We start from the raw sequence: 17,483 nt of genomic DNA on the forward strand, positions 1-17,483 counted from the left end.
GTGCTCGAGTTCGATGTCGTGTTTGTTGAGGTGTCTGTAGGCGTGCTCGAGTTCGAAGTCGTGTTTGTTGAGGGGTCTGTAGGCGTGCTGGAGTTCGAAGTCGTGTTTGTTGAGGGGTCTGTAGGCGTGCTCGAGTTCGATGTCGTGTTTGTTGAGGTGTCCGTGGGCGTGCTCGAGTTCGATGTCGTGTTTGTTGAGGGGTCTGTAGGCGTGCTCGAGTTCGAAGTCGTGTTTGTTGAGGGGTCTGTAGGCGTGCTCGAGTTCGAAGTCGTGTTTGTTGAGGGGTCTGTAGGCGTGCTCGAGTTCGAAGTCGTGTTTGTTGAGGGGTCTGTAGGCGTGCTCGAGTTCGATGTCGTGTTTGTTGAGGTGTCTGTAGGCGTGCTCGAGTTCGAAGTCGTGTTTGTTGAGGGGTCTGTAGGCGTGCTGGAGTTCGAAGTCGTGTTTGTTGAGGGGTCTGTAGGCGTGCTCGAGTTCGATGTCGTGTTTGTTGAGGTGTCCGTGGGCGTGCTCGAGTTCGAAGTCGTGTTTGTTGAGGGGTCTGTGGGCGTGCTCGAGTTCGAAGTCGTGTTTGTTGAGGTGTCCGTAGGCATGCTCGAGTTCGATGTCGTGTTTGTTGAGGTGTCCATAGGCGTGCTCGAGTTCGAAGTCGTGTTTGTTGAGGGGTCGGTAGGCGTGCTCGAGTTCGAAGTCGTGTTTGTTGAGGGGTCTGTAGGCGTGCTCGAGTTCGAAGTCGTGTTTGTTGAGGGGTCTGTAGGCGTGCTCGAGTTCGAAGTCGTGTTTCTTGAGGGGTCTGTAGGCGTGCTCGAGTTCGATGTCGTGTTTGTTGAGGTGTCTGTAGGCGTGCTCGAGTTCGAAGTCGTGTTTGTTGAGGGGTCTGTAGGCGTGCTGGAGTTCGAAGTCGTGTTTGTTGAGGGGTCTGTAGGCGTGCTCGAGTTCGAAGTCGTGTTTGTTGAGGGGTCTGTAGGCGTGCTCGAGTTCGATGTCGTGTTTGTTGAGGGGTCTGTAGGCGTGCTCGAGTTCGATGTCGTGTTTGTTGAGGAGTCTGTAGGCGTGTTCGAGTTCGAAGTCGTGTTTGTTGAAGTGGTGTTTGTTGAAGAGGTGTTTGTTGAAGTGGTGTTTGTTGAAGTGTTTGTTGAAGAGGTGTTTGTCACTATTAATTGAAAGGTTAAATAGGAATTAGAATACTTACATGTACAAAATGTAATTAAAATGCAGTATCAGTGAAAGTGAATACTGACCAGGATCCTGGGTGACATTTATAGAAATTGGAATAATGTTCAAGCTTGAGTTGGTGCTGGTCGCATTAACAAGGGCGTCTTGTACTGTGGAGTTAGTTGGGATGGTGTCATTGGCAGTAAATTCAAGAGTGGAATTTGTCACAATTGAACCATTCCTAAAACACAACCATAGTTAAATACAGCATGAAATTCTGAATCTCAAAAGTAAAGATAAACAATTACTTAGAGCAAAGTTTTCATATATCATTTCTCACCTGAAACTATGAATTACCATCCGGAGGAAGTTACTGAAGAGTCTTCTGTAAATTGGTTCAATCTGAAAAATATAATTCAATAAAGAATTCAGTTTTCATAACCACTGACCTCATATACATTGGCTGTTTGTTTTGTCACAGGCCTAGATATAGTTAAAGTTAATGAGTAAATCATATACAGAGACTTATAAGTGTTGAAATGCAGATATTTGCCCCATTGCCTGGTGAATGTCATTAACTTCACAATATTAATTACTGAAATCGAAACATCAGACAAGAGATAAGAATCAGACATGAGCAGTATGTATACCCTCTTACAGAAAGACACAAATTGGACTGTTATTGGTTCTTTATGTTGTCTTATATGACAAAAGAACTATTTATGGGGCAAAATTAGTTTTGTTTAGAAGTTTGAAATTAATCCATTAGCAGCGATATCAATTAAACATACCTGATTACGGACTCTTTGAGCTTTTGCTGTAAATTCTGGAGAGCTGGTATTGGCCAATGCTGTGTCAAAAGTTTCACTGATGCTAAAGACCAAGTTGAATGCTGCAGCTGGTACAGAAGTGTTTGTGGAAGAGGTGTCTGTAGGCATGCTCGAGTTCGATGTCGTGTTTGTTGAGGTGTCTGTAGGCGTGCTCGAGTTCGAAGTCGTGTTTGTTGAGGTGTCTGTGGGCGTGCTCGAGTTCGAAGTCGTGTTTGTTGAGGTGTCTGTAGGCGTGCTCGAGTTCGATGTCGTGTTTGTTGAGGGGTCTGTAGGCGTGCTCGAGTTCGAAGTCGTGTTTGTTGAGGGGTCTGTAGGCGTGCTCGAGTTCGAAGTCGTGTTTGTTGAGGTGTCCGTGGGCGTGCTCGAGTTCGAAGTCGTGTTTGTTGAGGTGTCCGTGGGCGTGCTCGAGTTCGATGTCGTGTTTGTTGAGGGGTCTGTAGGCGTGCTCGAGTTCGAAGTCGTGTTTGTTGAGGGGTCTGTGGGCGTGCTCGAGTTCGAAGTCGTGTTTGTTGAGGTGTCCGTAGGCGTGCTCGAGTTCGATGTCGTGTTTGTTGAGGTGTCCGTAGGCGTGCTCGAGTTCGAAGTCGTGTTTGTTGAGGGGTCTGTAGGCGTGCTCGAGTTCGAAGTCGTGTTTGTTGAGGGGTCTGTAGGCGTGCTCGAGTTCGATGTCGTGTTTGTTGAGGTGTCTGTAGGCGTGCTCGAGTTCGAAGTCGTGTTTGTTGAGGGGTCTGTAGGCGTGCTGGAGTTCGAAGTCGTGTTTGTTGAGGGGTCTGTAGGCGTGCTCGAGTTCGATGTCGTGTTTGTTGAGGTGTCCGTGGGCGTGCTCGAGTTCGATGTCGTGTTTGTTGAGGGGTCTGTAGGCGTGCTCGAGTTCGAAGTCGTGTTTGTTGAGGGGTCTGTGGGCGTGCTCGAGTTCGAAGTCGTGTTTGTTGAGGTGTCCGTAGGCATGCTCGAGTTCGAAGTCGTGTTTGTTGAGGTGTCCGTAGGTGTGCTCGAGTTCGAAGTCGTGTTTGTTGAGGGGTCGGTAGGCGTGCTCGAGTTCGAAGTCGTGTTTGTTGAGCGGTCTGTAGGCGTGCTCGAGTTCGATGTCGTGTTTGTTGAGGTGTCTGTAGGCGTGCTCGAGTTCGAAGTCGTGTTTGTTGAGGGGTCTGTAGGCCTGCTGGAGTTCGAAGTCGTGTTTGTTGAGGTGTCTGTAGGCATGCTCGAGTTCGAAGTCGTGTTTGTTGAGGGGTCTGTAGGCGTGCTCGAGTTCGAAGTCGTGTTTGTTGAGGGGTCTGTAGGCGTGCTCGAGTTCGAAGTCGTGTTTGTTGAGGTGTCCGTAGGCGTGCTCGAGTTCGATGTCGTGTTTGTTGAGGTGTCCGTGGGCGTGCTCGAGTTCGAAGTCGTGTTTGTTGAGGGGTCTGTGGGCGTGCTCGAGTTCGAAGTCGTGTTTGTTGAAGTGGTGTTTGTTGAAGAGGTGTTTGTTGAAGTTGTGTTTGTTGAAGTGTTTGTTGAAGAGGTGTTTGTCACTATTAATTGAGAGGTTAAATAGGAATTAGAATACTTACATGTACAAAATGTTATTAAAGTGCAGTATCAGTGAAAGTGAATACTGACCAGGAACCTGGGTGACATTTATAGAAGTTGGAATAATGTTCAAGCTTGAGTTGGTGCTGGTCGCATTAACAAGGGTGTCTTGTACTGTGGAGTTAGTTGGGATGGTGCCATTGGCGGTAAATTCAAGAGTGGAATTTGTCACAATCGAACCATTCCTAAAACACAACCATAGTTAAATACAGCATGAAATTCTGAATAATGAAAAGTAAAGAAACAATTACTTAGAGCAATGTATTTATATATTATTTCTCACCCGAAAGCATTAATTACCATCCGGAGGAAGTTACTGAAGAGTCTTCTGTAAATTGGTTCAAGCTGAAAAATATAATTCATGAATCAGACATGAGCAGTATGTATACCCTCTTACCAGAAAGACACAAATGGGACTGTTATTGGTTCTTTATGTTGTCTTATATGACAAAAGAACTATTCATGGGGCAAAATTAGTTTTGATTAGAAGATTAAAATGGATTATAATTGGCAGTGATAACAATTAAACATACCTGATTACGGATACTTTCAGCTTTTGCTGTAAATTCTGGAGAGCTGGTATCGGCCAGTGCTGGATAAAAGGTTTCATTGATGCTAAAGACCAAGTTGAATGCTGCAGCTGGTACAGAAGTGTCTGTAGGCGTGCTCGATTCCGAAGTCGTGTTTGTTGATGTGTCCGTCGGCGTGCTCGAGTTCGAAGTCGTGTTTGTTGAGGTGTCTGTAGGTGTGCTCGAGTTCGAAGTCGTGTTTGTTGAGGTGTCTGTAGGTGTGCTCGAGTTCGAAGTCGTGTTTGTTGAGGGGTCTGTGGGCGTGCTCGAGTTCGAAGTGGTGTTTGTTGAAGTGGTGTTTGTTGGAGTTGTGTTTGTTGAAGTTGTGTTTGTTGAAGTGGAGTTTGTTGAAGTGGAGTTTGTTGAAGTGGTGTTTGTTGAGGTGTCCGTGGGCGTGCTCGAGTTCGAAGTGGTGTTTGTTGAAGTTGTGTTTGTTGAAGTGGAGTTTGTTGAAGTGGAGTTTGTTGAAGTGGTGTTTGTTGAGGGGTCTGTAGGTGTGCTCGAGTTCGAAGTCGTGTTTGTTGAGGGGTCTGTAGGCGTGCTCGAGTTCGAAGTGGTGTTTGTTGAGGTGTCTGTAGGCGTGCTCGAGTTCGAAGTCGTGTTTGTTGAGGTGCCTGTAGGCATGCTCGAGTTCGAAGTCGTGTTTGTTGAGGGGTCTGTAGGCGTGCTCGAGTTCGAAGTCGTGTTTGTTGAGGGGTCTGTAGGCATGCTCGAGTTCGAAGTCGTGTTTGTTGAGGGGTCTGTGGGCGTGCTCGAGTTCGATGTCGTGTTTGTTGAGGTGTCCGTGGGCGTGCTCGAGTTCGATGTCGTGTTTGTTGAGGTGTCCGTAGGCGTGTTCGAGTTCGATGTCGTGTTTGTTGAGGTGTCTGTAGGCGTGCTCGAGTTCGAAGTCGTGTTTGTTGAGGGGTCTGTAGGCGTGCTCGAGTTCGAAGTCGTGTTTGTTGAGGGGTCTGTAGGCGTGCTCGAGTTCGAAGTCGTGTTTGTTGAGGGGTCTGTAGGCGTGCTCGAGTTCGAAGTCGTGTTTGTTGAGGTGTCCGTAGGCGTGCTCGAGTTCGAAGTCGTGTTTGTTGAGGGGTCTGTGGGCGTGCTCGAGTTTGAAGTCGTGTTTGTTGAAGTGGTGTTTGTTGAAGTGGAGTTTGTTGAAGTGGAGTTTGTTGAAGTGGTGTTTGTTGAAGTGTTTGTTGAGGTGGTGTTTGTTGAAGTGGTGTTTGTTGAAGTGTTTGTTGAAGAGGTGTTTGTCACTATTAATTGAGAGGTTAAATAGGAATTAGAATACTTACATGTACAAAATGTTATTAAAGTGCAGTATCAGTGAAAGTGAATACTGACCAGGAACCTGGGTGACATTTATAGAAGTTGGAATAATGTTCAAGCTTGAGTTGGTGCTGGTCGCATTAACAAGGGTGTCTTGTACTGTGGAGTTAGTTGGGATGGTGCCATTGGCGGTAAATTCAAGAGTGGAATTTGTCACAATCGAACCATTCCTAAAACACAACCATAGTTAAATACAGCATGAAATTCTGAATAATGAAAAGTAAAGAAACAATTACTTAGAGCAATGTATTTATATATTATTTCTCACCCGAAAGCATTAATTACCATCCGGAGGAAGTTACTGAAGAGTCTTCTGTAAATTGGTTCAAGCTGAAAAATATAATTCATGAATCAGACATGACCAGTATGTATACCCTCTTACCAGAAAGACACAAATGGGACTGTTATTGGTTCTTTATGTTGTCTTATATGACAAAAGAACTATTCATGGGGCAAAATTAGTTTTGATTAGAAGATTAAAATGGATTATAATTGGCAGTGATAACAATTAAACATACCTGATTACGGATACTTTCAGCTTTTGCTGTAAATTCTGGAGAGCTGGTATTGGCCAGTGCTGAATAAAAGGTTTCATTGATGCTAAAGACCAAGTTGAATGCTGCAGCTGGTACAGAAGTGTCTGTAGGCGTGCTCGAGTCCGAAGTCGTGTTTGTTGAGGTGTCCGTCGGCGTGCTCGAGTTCGAAGTCGTGTTTGTTGAGGTGTCCGTAGGCGTGCTCGAGTTCAAAGTCGTGTTTGTTGAAGTGGTGTTTGTTGAGGTGTCCGTGGGCGTGCTCGAGTTCGAAGTGGTGTTTGTTGAAGTGGTGTTTGTTGAAGTTGTGTTTGTTGAAGTGTCTGTAGGCGTGCTCGAGTTCGAAGTCGTGTTTGTTGAGGTGCCTGTAGGCATGCTCGAGTTCGAAGTCGTGTTTGTTGAGGTGTCTGTAGGCGTGCTCGAGTTCGATGTCGTGTTTGTTGAGGGGTCTGTAGGCGTGCTCGAGTTCGAAGTCGTGTTTGTTGAGGGGTCTGTAGGCGTGCTCGAGTTCGAAGTCGTGTTTGTTGAGGGGTCTGTAGGCGTGCTCGAGTTCGAAGTCGTGTTTGTTGAGGTGTCTGTAGGCGTGCTCGAGTTCGAAGTCGTGTTTGTTGAGGGGTCTGTAGGCGTGCTCGAGTTCGAAGTCGTGTTTGTTGAGGGGTCTGTAGGCGTGCTCGAGTTCGATGTCGTGTTTGTTGAGGTGTCTGTAGGCGTGCTCGAGTTCGATGTCGTGTTTGTTGAGGTGTCCGTAGGCGTGCTCGAGTTCGAAGTCGTGTTTGTTGAGGGGTCTGTAGGCGTGCTCGAGTTCGAAGTCGTGTTTGTTGAGGGGTCTGTAGGCGTGCTCGAGTTCGAAGTCGTGTTTGTTGAGGGGTCTGTAGGCGTGCTCGAGTTCGAAGTCGTGTTTGTTGAAGTGGTGTTTGTTGAAGTGGAGTTTGTTGAAGTGGAGTTTGTTGAAGTGGAGTTTGTTGAAGAGGTGTTTGTTGAAGTGGTGTTTGTTGAAGTGTTTGTTGAAGAGGTGTTTGTCACTATTAATTGAGAGGTTAAATAGGAATTAGAATACTTACATGTACAAAATGTTATTAAAGTGCAGTATCAGTGAAAGTGAATACTGACCAGGAACCTGGGTGACTTTTATAGAAGTTGGAATAATGTTCAAGCTTGAGGTGGTGCTGGTCGCATTAACAAGGGTGTCTTGTACTGTGGAGTTAGTTGGGATGGTGCCATTGGCATTAAATTCAAGAGTGGAATTTGTCACAATCGAACCATTCCTAAAACACAACCATAGTTAAATACAGGATGAAATTCTGAATAATGAAAAGTAAAGAAACAATTACTTAGAGCAATGTATTTATATATTATCTCTCACCCGAAAGCATTAATTACCATCCGGAGGAAGTTACTGAAGAGTCTTCTGTAAATTGGTTCAAGCTGAAAAATATAATTCATGAATCAGACATGACCAGTATGTATACCCTCTTACCAGAAAGACACAAATGGGACTGTTATTGGTTCTTTATGTTGTCTTATATGACAAAAGAACTATTCATGGGGCAAAATTAGTTTTGATTAGAAGATTAAAATGGATTATAATTGGCAGTGATAACAATTAAACATACCTGATTACGGATACTTTCAGCTTTTGCTGTAAATTCTGGAGAGCTGGTATCGGCCAGTGCTGGATCAAAGGTTTCACTGATGCTAAAGACCAAGTTGAATGCTGCAGCTGGTACAGAAGTGTCTGTAGGCATGCTCGAGTTCGAAGTCGTGTTTGTTGAGGTGTCTGTGGGCGTGCTCGAGTTCGAAGTCGTGTTTGTTGAGGGGTCTGTAGGCGTGCTCGAGTTCGAAGTCGTGTTTGTTGAGGGGTCTGTAGGCGTGCTCGAGTTCGAAGTCGTGTTTGTTGAGGGGTCCGTGGGCGTGCTCGAGTTCGAAGTCGTGTTTGTTGAGGGGTCTGTAGGCGTGCTCGAGTTCGAAGTCGTGTTTGTTGAGGGGTCTGTGGGCGTGCTCGAGTTCGAAGTCGTATTTGTTGAGGTGTCCGTGGGCGTGCTCGAGTTCGAAGTCGTGTTTGTTGGCGTGTTTTTAGGCGTGCTCGGACTTGAAGAGGGTTTTTTTGAAGCCGTGTTTGCTGAAGGGGTGTTTGTCACTATTAATTGAGAGGTTAAATAGGAATTAGAATACTTGTACAAAATGTTATTAAAATGCAGTATCAGTAAAAGTGAATACTCACCAACAGTCTGGGTGGCCTTTTAGAAGTATTTAAAAAACTTTTAACTGGTAGTTTACTTTAAAAAACTATTTAACTTTGTCTTCAGTAAATAAACTTTTTTCTTTTGAATAATGCAGAAAATGTTTGTAAAATAATCCGTGGAATTTGTAGAAATAAACAACAACATTTAAACGACAGATAAAAACAGATGATGATATTTATGATAATTAATTACAGCCACGTAAGAGAGGGAGCGCTCCTTACAGGAGTTTCAGTTTAGCACTTGAGTGAATATTCTCGGAAGTCTAACCAATTTATTTAATTCTAATAAACTGGTGTGACTTGTCCTGCAACATTCTGCGTGATAGACTTCCTGACCCTGTATTAAACACTGTAGTGATTGACATGCAGTGTGTTGTATACAAATAATATAATATATTAACATGAAGGGGGGGAAATCTGATTTCTGTGCAGGTCCAATAAGATAAACACATTTCTAGAGCTGTGTGTGTCGCACTTCTGTAATTCACACATAGTCTTGATAAATAATACAGCTTTAACTGAGTGAGTTATATTTGAGCAGGTTGATGTCAGTGACGAGAGAAACCGAGATGGAATTCAGACACTCAGGGAAAGAATAGGAAAAAGACAACACTTACCAATCAGACACAAGATAGCCAGAATAACCCTCCAGTCCATTGTGGTGTTTATAACCTAAAAATAAATAAATATGTATACATGTTTTATTTAGAAGAGATATAGTAAATGTTAAGCAAAGTAAACAAAGTTTCCATAAAAGACTTTCATCAGGTGTGTAAGTAAAGTGCTTCTGTTCCTGTAGGAGGTGAAACCAGTTGATATCCCAGTTCCAGTCTACAATCTGTTCAACATTTTTTATGCCGCATGGAGCCTATCCTGGGGAACTTGGGACTCAAGGCAGGGGACACCTTGATTGGGGTGCCAATCCATTGCAGGGCACAGTAAGGGCATTACGAACAATTTGTAAATGCCAGTCAGCCTACAGCTAGGCCTGTCACTACTGTCGGATTCTCCCAGAAATATTTGTGATAAAAGATATTTTTGTCATTTTAAGACCATTTTATGTCAGTGGTATAATGATAATATAACAATAATATAGTTTTTGTATTCTAACAAAAATATCCTTTAAATTGTCAATATTTCGTAGTGTCATATTCATTCATTTTAGTCACTTTTACTCTGACTATAATGGCATAGAATATTAGTCAACAGCATTTTAGTTGATGAGAAAATAAGAAAATGTATCAACAAAACCATGTGTAAATTGTCCTTGTGAAAACCTGATCTCCTGAAATCATAGCATGACAATGAGTTCACTACTGTAATACAATGTAGTGAATTCTTTATGCTTTAGTTATTTATTATTCGTGTTTTAGTTTGTTTTTACGGAAAGAGGAGTATTCACAACGTGACTATTCTACCGAGCGTCTTACTTAAGTTCAAGTTCACTTGTGTATTTTCTTGTGTAAAGGTCTGATTAATCTCATGTGTGTATAGGATGCATTTGGGTAAGTTAATTAACCTGCTAGTAAATAATTTTGTTTACTGCTGTTCATTCAGTGTTCAGCTTCAGCTCACGCCGCTTAAGCGGCTCATTCCCCCACATTACTGACTACGACAGGATAATTTGCAACACTAGAACTATTCCTTCTAGATTTTTCTTCTCCAAAAAACATTGTTAGTGCATCGTTAATATCTTCCGTGTCGTCTTTTCAACAGTATGCTTTAGCTAAAATACATCCTGATGCTTGCTACACATCTTAAATTTGAATGCACACAGTTTTTCCATTCGAATGTGCATTTTTATCTTAGATTCAATGAATATTTAAAGTTTGAATTTTAACTTAACAGCCCTAGCGGAGAGAGAGGACGGAAGCAGCATGAATGGCTAAAATGTTGGTGTGTTCGGAATCTCCCCCTCGCGCAGTTCATCGTTCTGCCACCGGACAAGTTGTTATCCGCCAACTTTTGAGCTAGTTTTTTTTTTTTTTGTCTGTTTTGGATGTTCCCTTCTTTTGCCATTTGCTGATCACCTGACCTGTGCCTTTGTCCTGTTTACTTGTTTTGGTTCACGATTAACCTAACCTCTCAAAGAAAATGCTTATGCTGCATTTGCAACTGTCTCTACTCACTACTAATTTTAATTCTTATGTAATCAAACACGCATGTAAACACAGTGGTCATTATTGAGGTCATGTCTATATATCGTACAATAAGTCGATAGCATAAATATGACCTAAAACATCATCAGATTTTTACAAAAGTCCTAAAAGTAGATAAAGAGAACCCAATTAAACAAATAAGACAAAAATTTTATACTTGTTCATTTATTTATTGAGGGAAATGATCCAGTATTACATATCTGTGAGGGGTAAAAGTATGTGCACCTTTTCTTTCAGTATCTGGCGTGAGCTCCTTGTGCAGTAAAAACTGCAGATAAACGTTTGGGGTAATTTGATCAGTCCTGCACATCGGCTCAGAGGAGTTTTATCCCGTTCTTCAGTACAGAACAGCTTCAACTCTGGGATGTTGGTGGATTTCTTCACATGAACTGCTCGCTTCAGGTTCTTCCACAACATTTCTACTGTATTAAGGTCAGGACTTCGACTCGGCCGTTCCAAAACATTAACTTTACTCTTCTTTAAGCGTTCTTTAGTAGAAAAGCTTGTGCTTAGGCTCATCGTCTTGCTGCATGACTCACTTTCTCTTCAGGTTCAGTTCATGGACAGATGTCGTGATATTTTCCTTTAGAATTCGCTCTTATTATTCATACTTATACTATACAATTCAATTATACAGAATTATTACTGTTCCATCAGTGATGGCGAGTCGTCCTGGTCCAGATGCAGAAAAACAGTCCCAAACCATGACACTACCACCACCATGTTTCACAGATGGGATAAGGTTCTTATGCTGGAATGCAGTGTTTTCATTTCTCCAAACATAACCAAGAAGTTCTATTTTGTTCTCATCCTTCCACAAAACATTTTTCCATTAGTCTTCTGACTCGTCCACGTGATCTTTAACAAACTGCAGAAGGGCAGCAATGTTCTTTTTGGAGAGCAGTGTGGTTCTCCTTGCAGCTCTGCCATGCACACCACTGTTGTTCAGTGTTCTCCTGATGGTGGACTCATGAACATTAACATTAGCCAATGTGAGAGAGGACTTTAGCTGGTTAGAAGTTATTCTGGGTTCCTCTGTGACCATGTGGACTATTACACATCTTGCTCTTGGACTGATCTTTGTTGGTCTCCACTCCTGCAGAGGGGAACGATGGTGTTGAATTTCCTCCATTTGTACACAATCTGTCTGACTGTGGATCGGTGGAGCCCAAACTCTTTACAGATGGTTTTATGACCTTTTCCAGACTGATGAGCTTCAGCAACTCTTTTTCTGAAGTCCTCAGAAATCTTCCTTGTTTGTGCCATGGTATACTTTCACAAACACGTGTCGTGAAGATCAGACTCTAATAAATGTCTGTTCTTCAATTAATGCTCACTCACTCGCACCTGATCATCATCCCACTGATTGAAAACACCTGACTCTAATTTCACCTTCAAATTAACTGCTAATCCTAGAGGGTCACATACTTTTGCCACTCACAGATATGTAATATCAGATCATTTTTCTCAATTAATAAATGACCAAATATGATATTTTTGTCTTATTTGTTTAATTTTGTTCTCTTTGTCTACGTTGAGGACTTGTGTGAAAATCTGATGATGTTTTAGATTATATTTATGCAGAAATAGAGAAAATTCTAAAGGATTCCCAAACTTTCAAGCACCACTGTACATAATGTAACTAAAGAGAAAAAGTAATTACTCACCTGTGTCTACAGGTAGCAGATGTGGAGTGTTCTCAGCCCAGTGGCAGTGTCAACATGTGAAATGCAGAGCAGGTAAGCAGGCTATTTAACCAGAGGCAGTAGCAATGCATGTACCATAATTATCCCAGACTCATGACGTTAAAAGAGCCTAGGAGCCAATCACAGCTTGGCTTCCCATGTATGCTAACAACTTGAAAAACAACATAACTAACAAATAATGTTTCTTGACGTGACTAACTTCTGCAATTCTCCAGCTGTGATTCTTGGAGATTTTTTTGGACACTCGAACCGTCCTCTTCACAGTGTGTTGAGACGATATAGACACACGTCCAATTCCAGGTCGATTCATAACATCTCCAGTTGACTGGAACTTCTTTATTATTGCCCTGATGGTGGAAATGGGCATTTTCAATGCTTGTGCTATTTTCTTATAGACACTTCCCATTGTGTGAAGCTCAACAACCTTTTTCTGCACATCACAGCTATATTCCTCGTTCTTACCCATTGTTATGAATTACTGAGGGAATTTGGTCAATGTGTTACCTCATATTTACACCCCTGTGAAACAGGAAGTCATGGTTGAACAATTTCTTGTTCCTAGTCACCCAGGTCTACTAAAACAAAGTAAAATATCAATGGGAATACACTTCAATATATTTTTCTCAAATGAATTCATAGGGGTGCCAAAATTGTTGCAAACCTATATTTAACAGTTTTTTTGTATAAACCTGTGTTGTGTTTGGATTTCTTAGAGATCCATGAGAACAGAGTATTTTAGTGAATTATTTTAACTAAAGATCAAAAGGTTAAACAACAAAAACATTTTGCTCCCCCCTCTTTTATGTAATTCAGTTTAAAAATATATTTGCTTATTAAATAGTGGCATAATTATAGACATCCAAACCTGTTTTTTCAGAATTCTCACATTCTCAAATATTCCACACCCAGTTATTATCTGTAAGCTCTTTAAGCTCTGAATCAGGGAGGTTGGGTTAAGTTAATTTAACAATTGATGTTAAGTCCTTACATTAGCATTTCTGTCAGTTATACATATACAATATACAATAGACAGTATATACATATACAGTATATAAAAAGATTCTGGTAGATAGATTAGTGTCTCTAAATTGCCCCTGTGAGTCAGTGTGTGTGTGGTGCCCTGCACACATTTTGTTATCCATCCATCTATCTTCTATACCACTTTATCCTCTTCAGGGTTCACGGGGAACCTGGAGTCTATCCCAGGGAGCATCGGGCACAAGGCAGGGTACACCCTGGACAGGGTGCCAATCCATCACAGGGCACAATCACATGCACACTCACACACCCATTCATACACTATGGACACTTTAGACACGCAAGTCAGCCTACCATGCATGTCTTTGTACTGTGGGAGGAAACCCCCACGGCACGGAGAGAACACACACAGGGCCACAGTGTCGAACCCCCAATACTGGAGGTGTGAGGCAAACGTGCTAATAATGATACTAATAATAATAATAATAATAATAATAATAATAATAATTAGCAATAAAAAGTAATATCTTTTTCACTACTTTTCACATGAAGACATCAGAGAACTGAATTTCCCCATACCAAAACTCACGTGTCACAACCAGAACAGAAAGTTTCAAGTGAGTTTTTAATGATCTTTTATTTTCCTTAAGTGTTGTATGTGTCACTCCTATTACAAATAAACAACCACAATCTCTTGCGGAGAATTTATTTGTTTCAAAGTTAAGCCTGCAAAAATACACCTCTGCTTATAAACAACGAGATCATATTCTAACCCTAACACATCAACATTTTTTTCAGTAAATATATTTCCAATGAGGTTATTCACATGAAATTCATATTGTTGCGAAACATATTGATGGAATCGGATACAGATGTATTTCATAACTTCTGAATCCTCCAGTAAGCACCACTGGGGCCATTATCTGCAAATGGAAGCAACATCACTCCGTCATCAACCGGCCACGCAGAGGAGCTCCTCAGATTTCTGACCAGGGAGTCAGAAGAGGCTACCAAGAGACAAGGACCACTCAGAAAGAGCTCCAGAAACACTTGGCGGCTGCAGGTACCATCGTCATGGAGTAAACCATAGGCAATGCACTGCACTGCTCACGCTCACCCCGCAAGACTCCATTACTAAAGAAAAGGCATGTCGAAGCTCATTTAAAGTTTGCTACAACTCATTTGGACAAACTTATGAAATACTGGGAAAGTGTAGTCTGGTCAGACAAGAGCAAAATTTTACTCTTTGGCTGGGATACTACGCACCATGTTTGTAAAAGAAGTGGCGCTGCACGTCACCCTAAAAACACTACACCAACAGTGAAGTTCTGGAGGTGGAAACATCATTGTGTGGGGCTGTTTTTCATCACAGGGGACTGGCAGAATCCATATAATTGGAGCCCTTTACCGGGAGATTCTTGAAAATAATCTGCTGCCATCCACCAGGATGATGAAGATGAGATGTGGGTGGACCTTCCAGCAGGATAACGATCCAAAACATACAGTAAAGGAAACTCTCAATTGGTTTCAGAGAAAAAAAAACAAGGTTAGAATGGCCCAGTCAATCACCTCACTCGAATCCAATTGAACAAGATTTAAAGACAATAGAAGAATGGGCCAAAATCACACCTGAATACTGTCATGAAATAACAAGGAAACAGGCCAGACCTGGCCATGAATTGGTCAATTACTTTTGAGCCTGTGAAAATGGAGGGAAAGTCATTCGCTTTATTCCATTTTAAAACTTGTTTATCATAGAAATATGGTGTCAAAGGCGTTAGATTCCATCACGAATTCCAACAGGTTTCGAAATTAGAAATTGGAAAATGAATTGGAAAAAGTAGAATTTGAGATGTTAAAATTTGCCCAATGGGGCTAGCTGTACCAAAGGGCAAACCAATAAGTGAGGAAAGCAGGTGCTTCTAGCCCCAGGGAATCAAGGGGCCCCATGAAATACCTATAAGGCTATATAAGTCATATATAATGTGTTAATTTTATTTCATAATTTGTGTGGGCAGGATATCACCATTAAAATATTAATGTAGGGCCCACCCATTCATGAATTAGAGTGGACTATTAGTCCCATTATTTCCATTAGTCCTGCACATGCACGAGCAGCTTGACACTGGCCAGAGTCAGTGCAGAATCAGTAGCATGAGCATGAGTTGTGGTGGCTTGTCGGTTAAGGCTCTGGGTTACTAATCAGAAGGTCGGGGGTTCAAGCTCCAGCAAGCTCAAGCTCCAGTTGGCCAATGTTGGGCCCTTTAGCAAGGCCCTTAACCCTCTCTGCTCCAGGGGCACTGTATCATGGCTGACCCTGCACTCTGACCCCAGCTTCCTGACATACTGGAAGAAATATGCAAGGAAAAGAATTTCACTGTGCATATGTATATGTGATAAATAAAGACTCATTATTATGAGTAGCACATTAGCAGCAGAGCAAGGTCGAAGTTAAAGTTGCAAGGAAATAAAGTATAATGAATCACAGCTACCAATGGAGGTAGCTGAAAAAAGGAGCAATGGAGCAGATAAAAGAAAAGACATAAAAGAACGCAGGCAAACTCCCCAAAACCTCCTCTTGTTTCACAAAAACTCCACCACTGTCTGCCAGCCCAGTCAGCGCTGTTCCCACAGCAGATGCAGCAGCAGCCCTTCTCCTGCCAGACTGCCATGTGCAGTGAGTGTAGCCCATGGACACAAACAGCACACAGGCGGTGTTCTGGGCAAATAAGGGTTATAAAAGTAAAAGAGAACATAGTTGGTGTGTTGGGACCCCATACCTGGAATTGCTTAGGGTCCCCAAATCACTAAGTCTGCCCCTGGCTGTACCACAGCATGGATCGTCAAGATGGCAGCTGCTCTCTCTCTTACATAGAACCTGTCTCCTTAATTACCACACCCTAAAATGTTTTTAAGAACTTTAATAGGATGTGGTTGCGCAGTGATTTAACATGTTGTGGTAATTCCAGGACTGTCAGAATATGATGGCTGTACCCAGTCATTTAAAATGTTTTAGTGATTCACAAATGCTGTCTAAATGGGAAGTACATCTGACGTCTTGAGAAGCAGGTTGCATTCTTTTATAATTATGAAGAATAGTGTACTGTATTTATGAGCTTGTCAGGAAGATGTGACAGTATAATTATACTTCCTTTATATTTTACAGTACACATGCACTCATGCATTTTTTTCCTCTGAGCAAGTATGTGAGTTTGCACAATAAATGAGTCATTACCAAAATGCATGAGTACAACATATACACCGTATCAACTGGTACATTTCTTTCAAACCTCATAAGTTCACATTGCTTAAAACATGTAAAACGATTCGTCTGGCTGTTTATCATGCACTGTCCGCATGATGAGTGAGTGGTAGATGCATGAGCACACAGACATCAAGCCATATATTTCATTTTTACCTAAAGAATGTTTCAAGTTTAATTATCATGTGCATAAAGAGTGCTGTACACATTCAATTAAATTTTATTTGTATAGCACTTTTAACACTGGACATTGTCTCAAAGCAGCTTTACAGAAACATATAAACACATGATACAGATTTTAAGTGTGTGAATTTATCCCTATTGAGCGAGCAGGTGGTGACGGTGTTGAGGTAAAACTCCATAAGATGATATGAGGAAGAAACCTTAAGAGGAACCAGAATCAGAAGGGAACCCATCCTCATCTGGGTAACAACAGATAGTGTGAAAGTAAAAGAAATTTCATTAAGGTTTTTATATGAAGTCTTTGTTGAACTAGTCCACTGTTTGCTAAAGGAGACTGAATGCAAAATTGTATATGGTAATTGCACTAAGGCCATCGCAGCAACCGTAGTCCCAGCAACCACAGTGAGAAAGTCCATGTGGAATTGAGGTCCAAAACCATTTCCACGGTACTTCAAGCATCTCCAGGCTGCACTGCTCGGGGTCGTCCTCAGTGGCATGCTGTAGCCTCCAGTAAATATGAGCTCCATCCAGAGGTAAGGCATCAGGATGGATCAGGCAGATCTGGACAGCAGAAAAAATCAGGATCACTGGCATCTCCATAATATCATGTGTGGCTCGACAGAAGGATTAGAGGGAGGTAAAGAGAGGAGAGATTGTTAGGTATGCTTACTATCCTGTAATGGATAAGACTGTGTACTTTGCATAAAAGAAAGTCTATACATAGTAAGCTTGAGTAAACAAATATGTTTGCAGCCTGGACTTAAACACTGAGACTGTGTCTGTGACCCGAACACTAATTGGAAGGCTGTTCCATAGCTGTAGTGAGTTGTAAGAGAAAATTCTTCCCCCTGCTGTAGCCTTCACTATTTGAGGTACCAAAAAAGAAAGGCTACACATTGTGACTGAAGTAGGCATGGTGGATCATAAAAGACCAAAAATTTGCTCAGGTACTGTGGTACGAGACCATTCAGTGCTTTGTAGGTCAATCAATG

The 17,483-nt window shown here is 42.1% G+C and overlaps 1 protein-coding gene across 1 annotated transcript in view; it reads right to left on the minus strand.

Annotated features, from left to right (window-relative positions):
• Positions 1-1,491: 1,491 nt before the first annotated feature.
• Positions 1,492-17,483, minus strand: part of LOC128628718 (uncharacterized) — a 31,011-nt gene continuing 15,019 nt past the window's right edge. The window contains exons 3-4 of the mRNA XM_053677368.1: positions 1,944-3,490; positions 1,492-1,554 (exon numbers count right to left, since the gene is read on the minus strand). Coding sequence (XP_053533343.1) covers positions 2,026-3,490 — 1,465 coding nt within the window. The 3' untranslated portion in view covers positions 1,492-1,554; positions 1,944-2,025. The remainder of the gene's footprint in view (positions 1,555-1,943; positions 3,491-17,483) is intronic.

This window comes from Ictalurus punctatus, chromosome 29 (assembly GCF_001660625.3).
Source record: "Ictalurus punctatus breed USDA103 chromosome 29, Coco_2.0, whole genome shotgun sequence".
Taxonomy (NCBI): domain Eukaryota; kingdom Metazoa; phylum Chordata; class Actinopteri; order Siluriformes; family Ictaluridae; genus Ictalurus; species Ictalurus punctatus.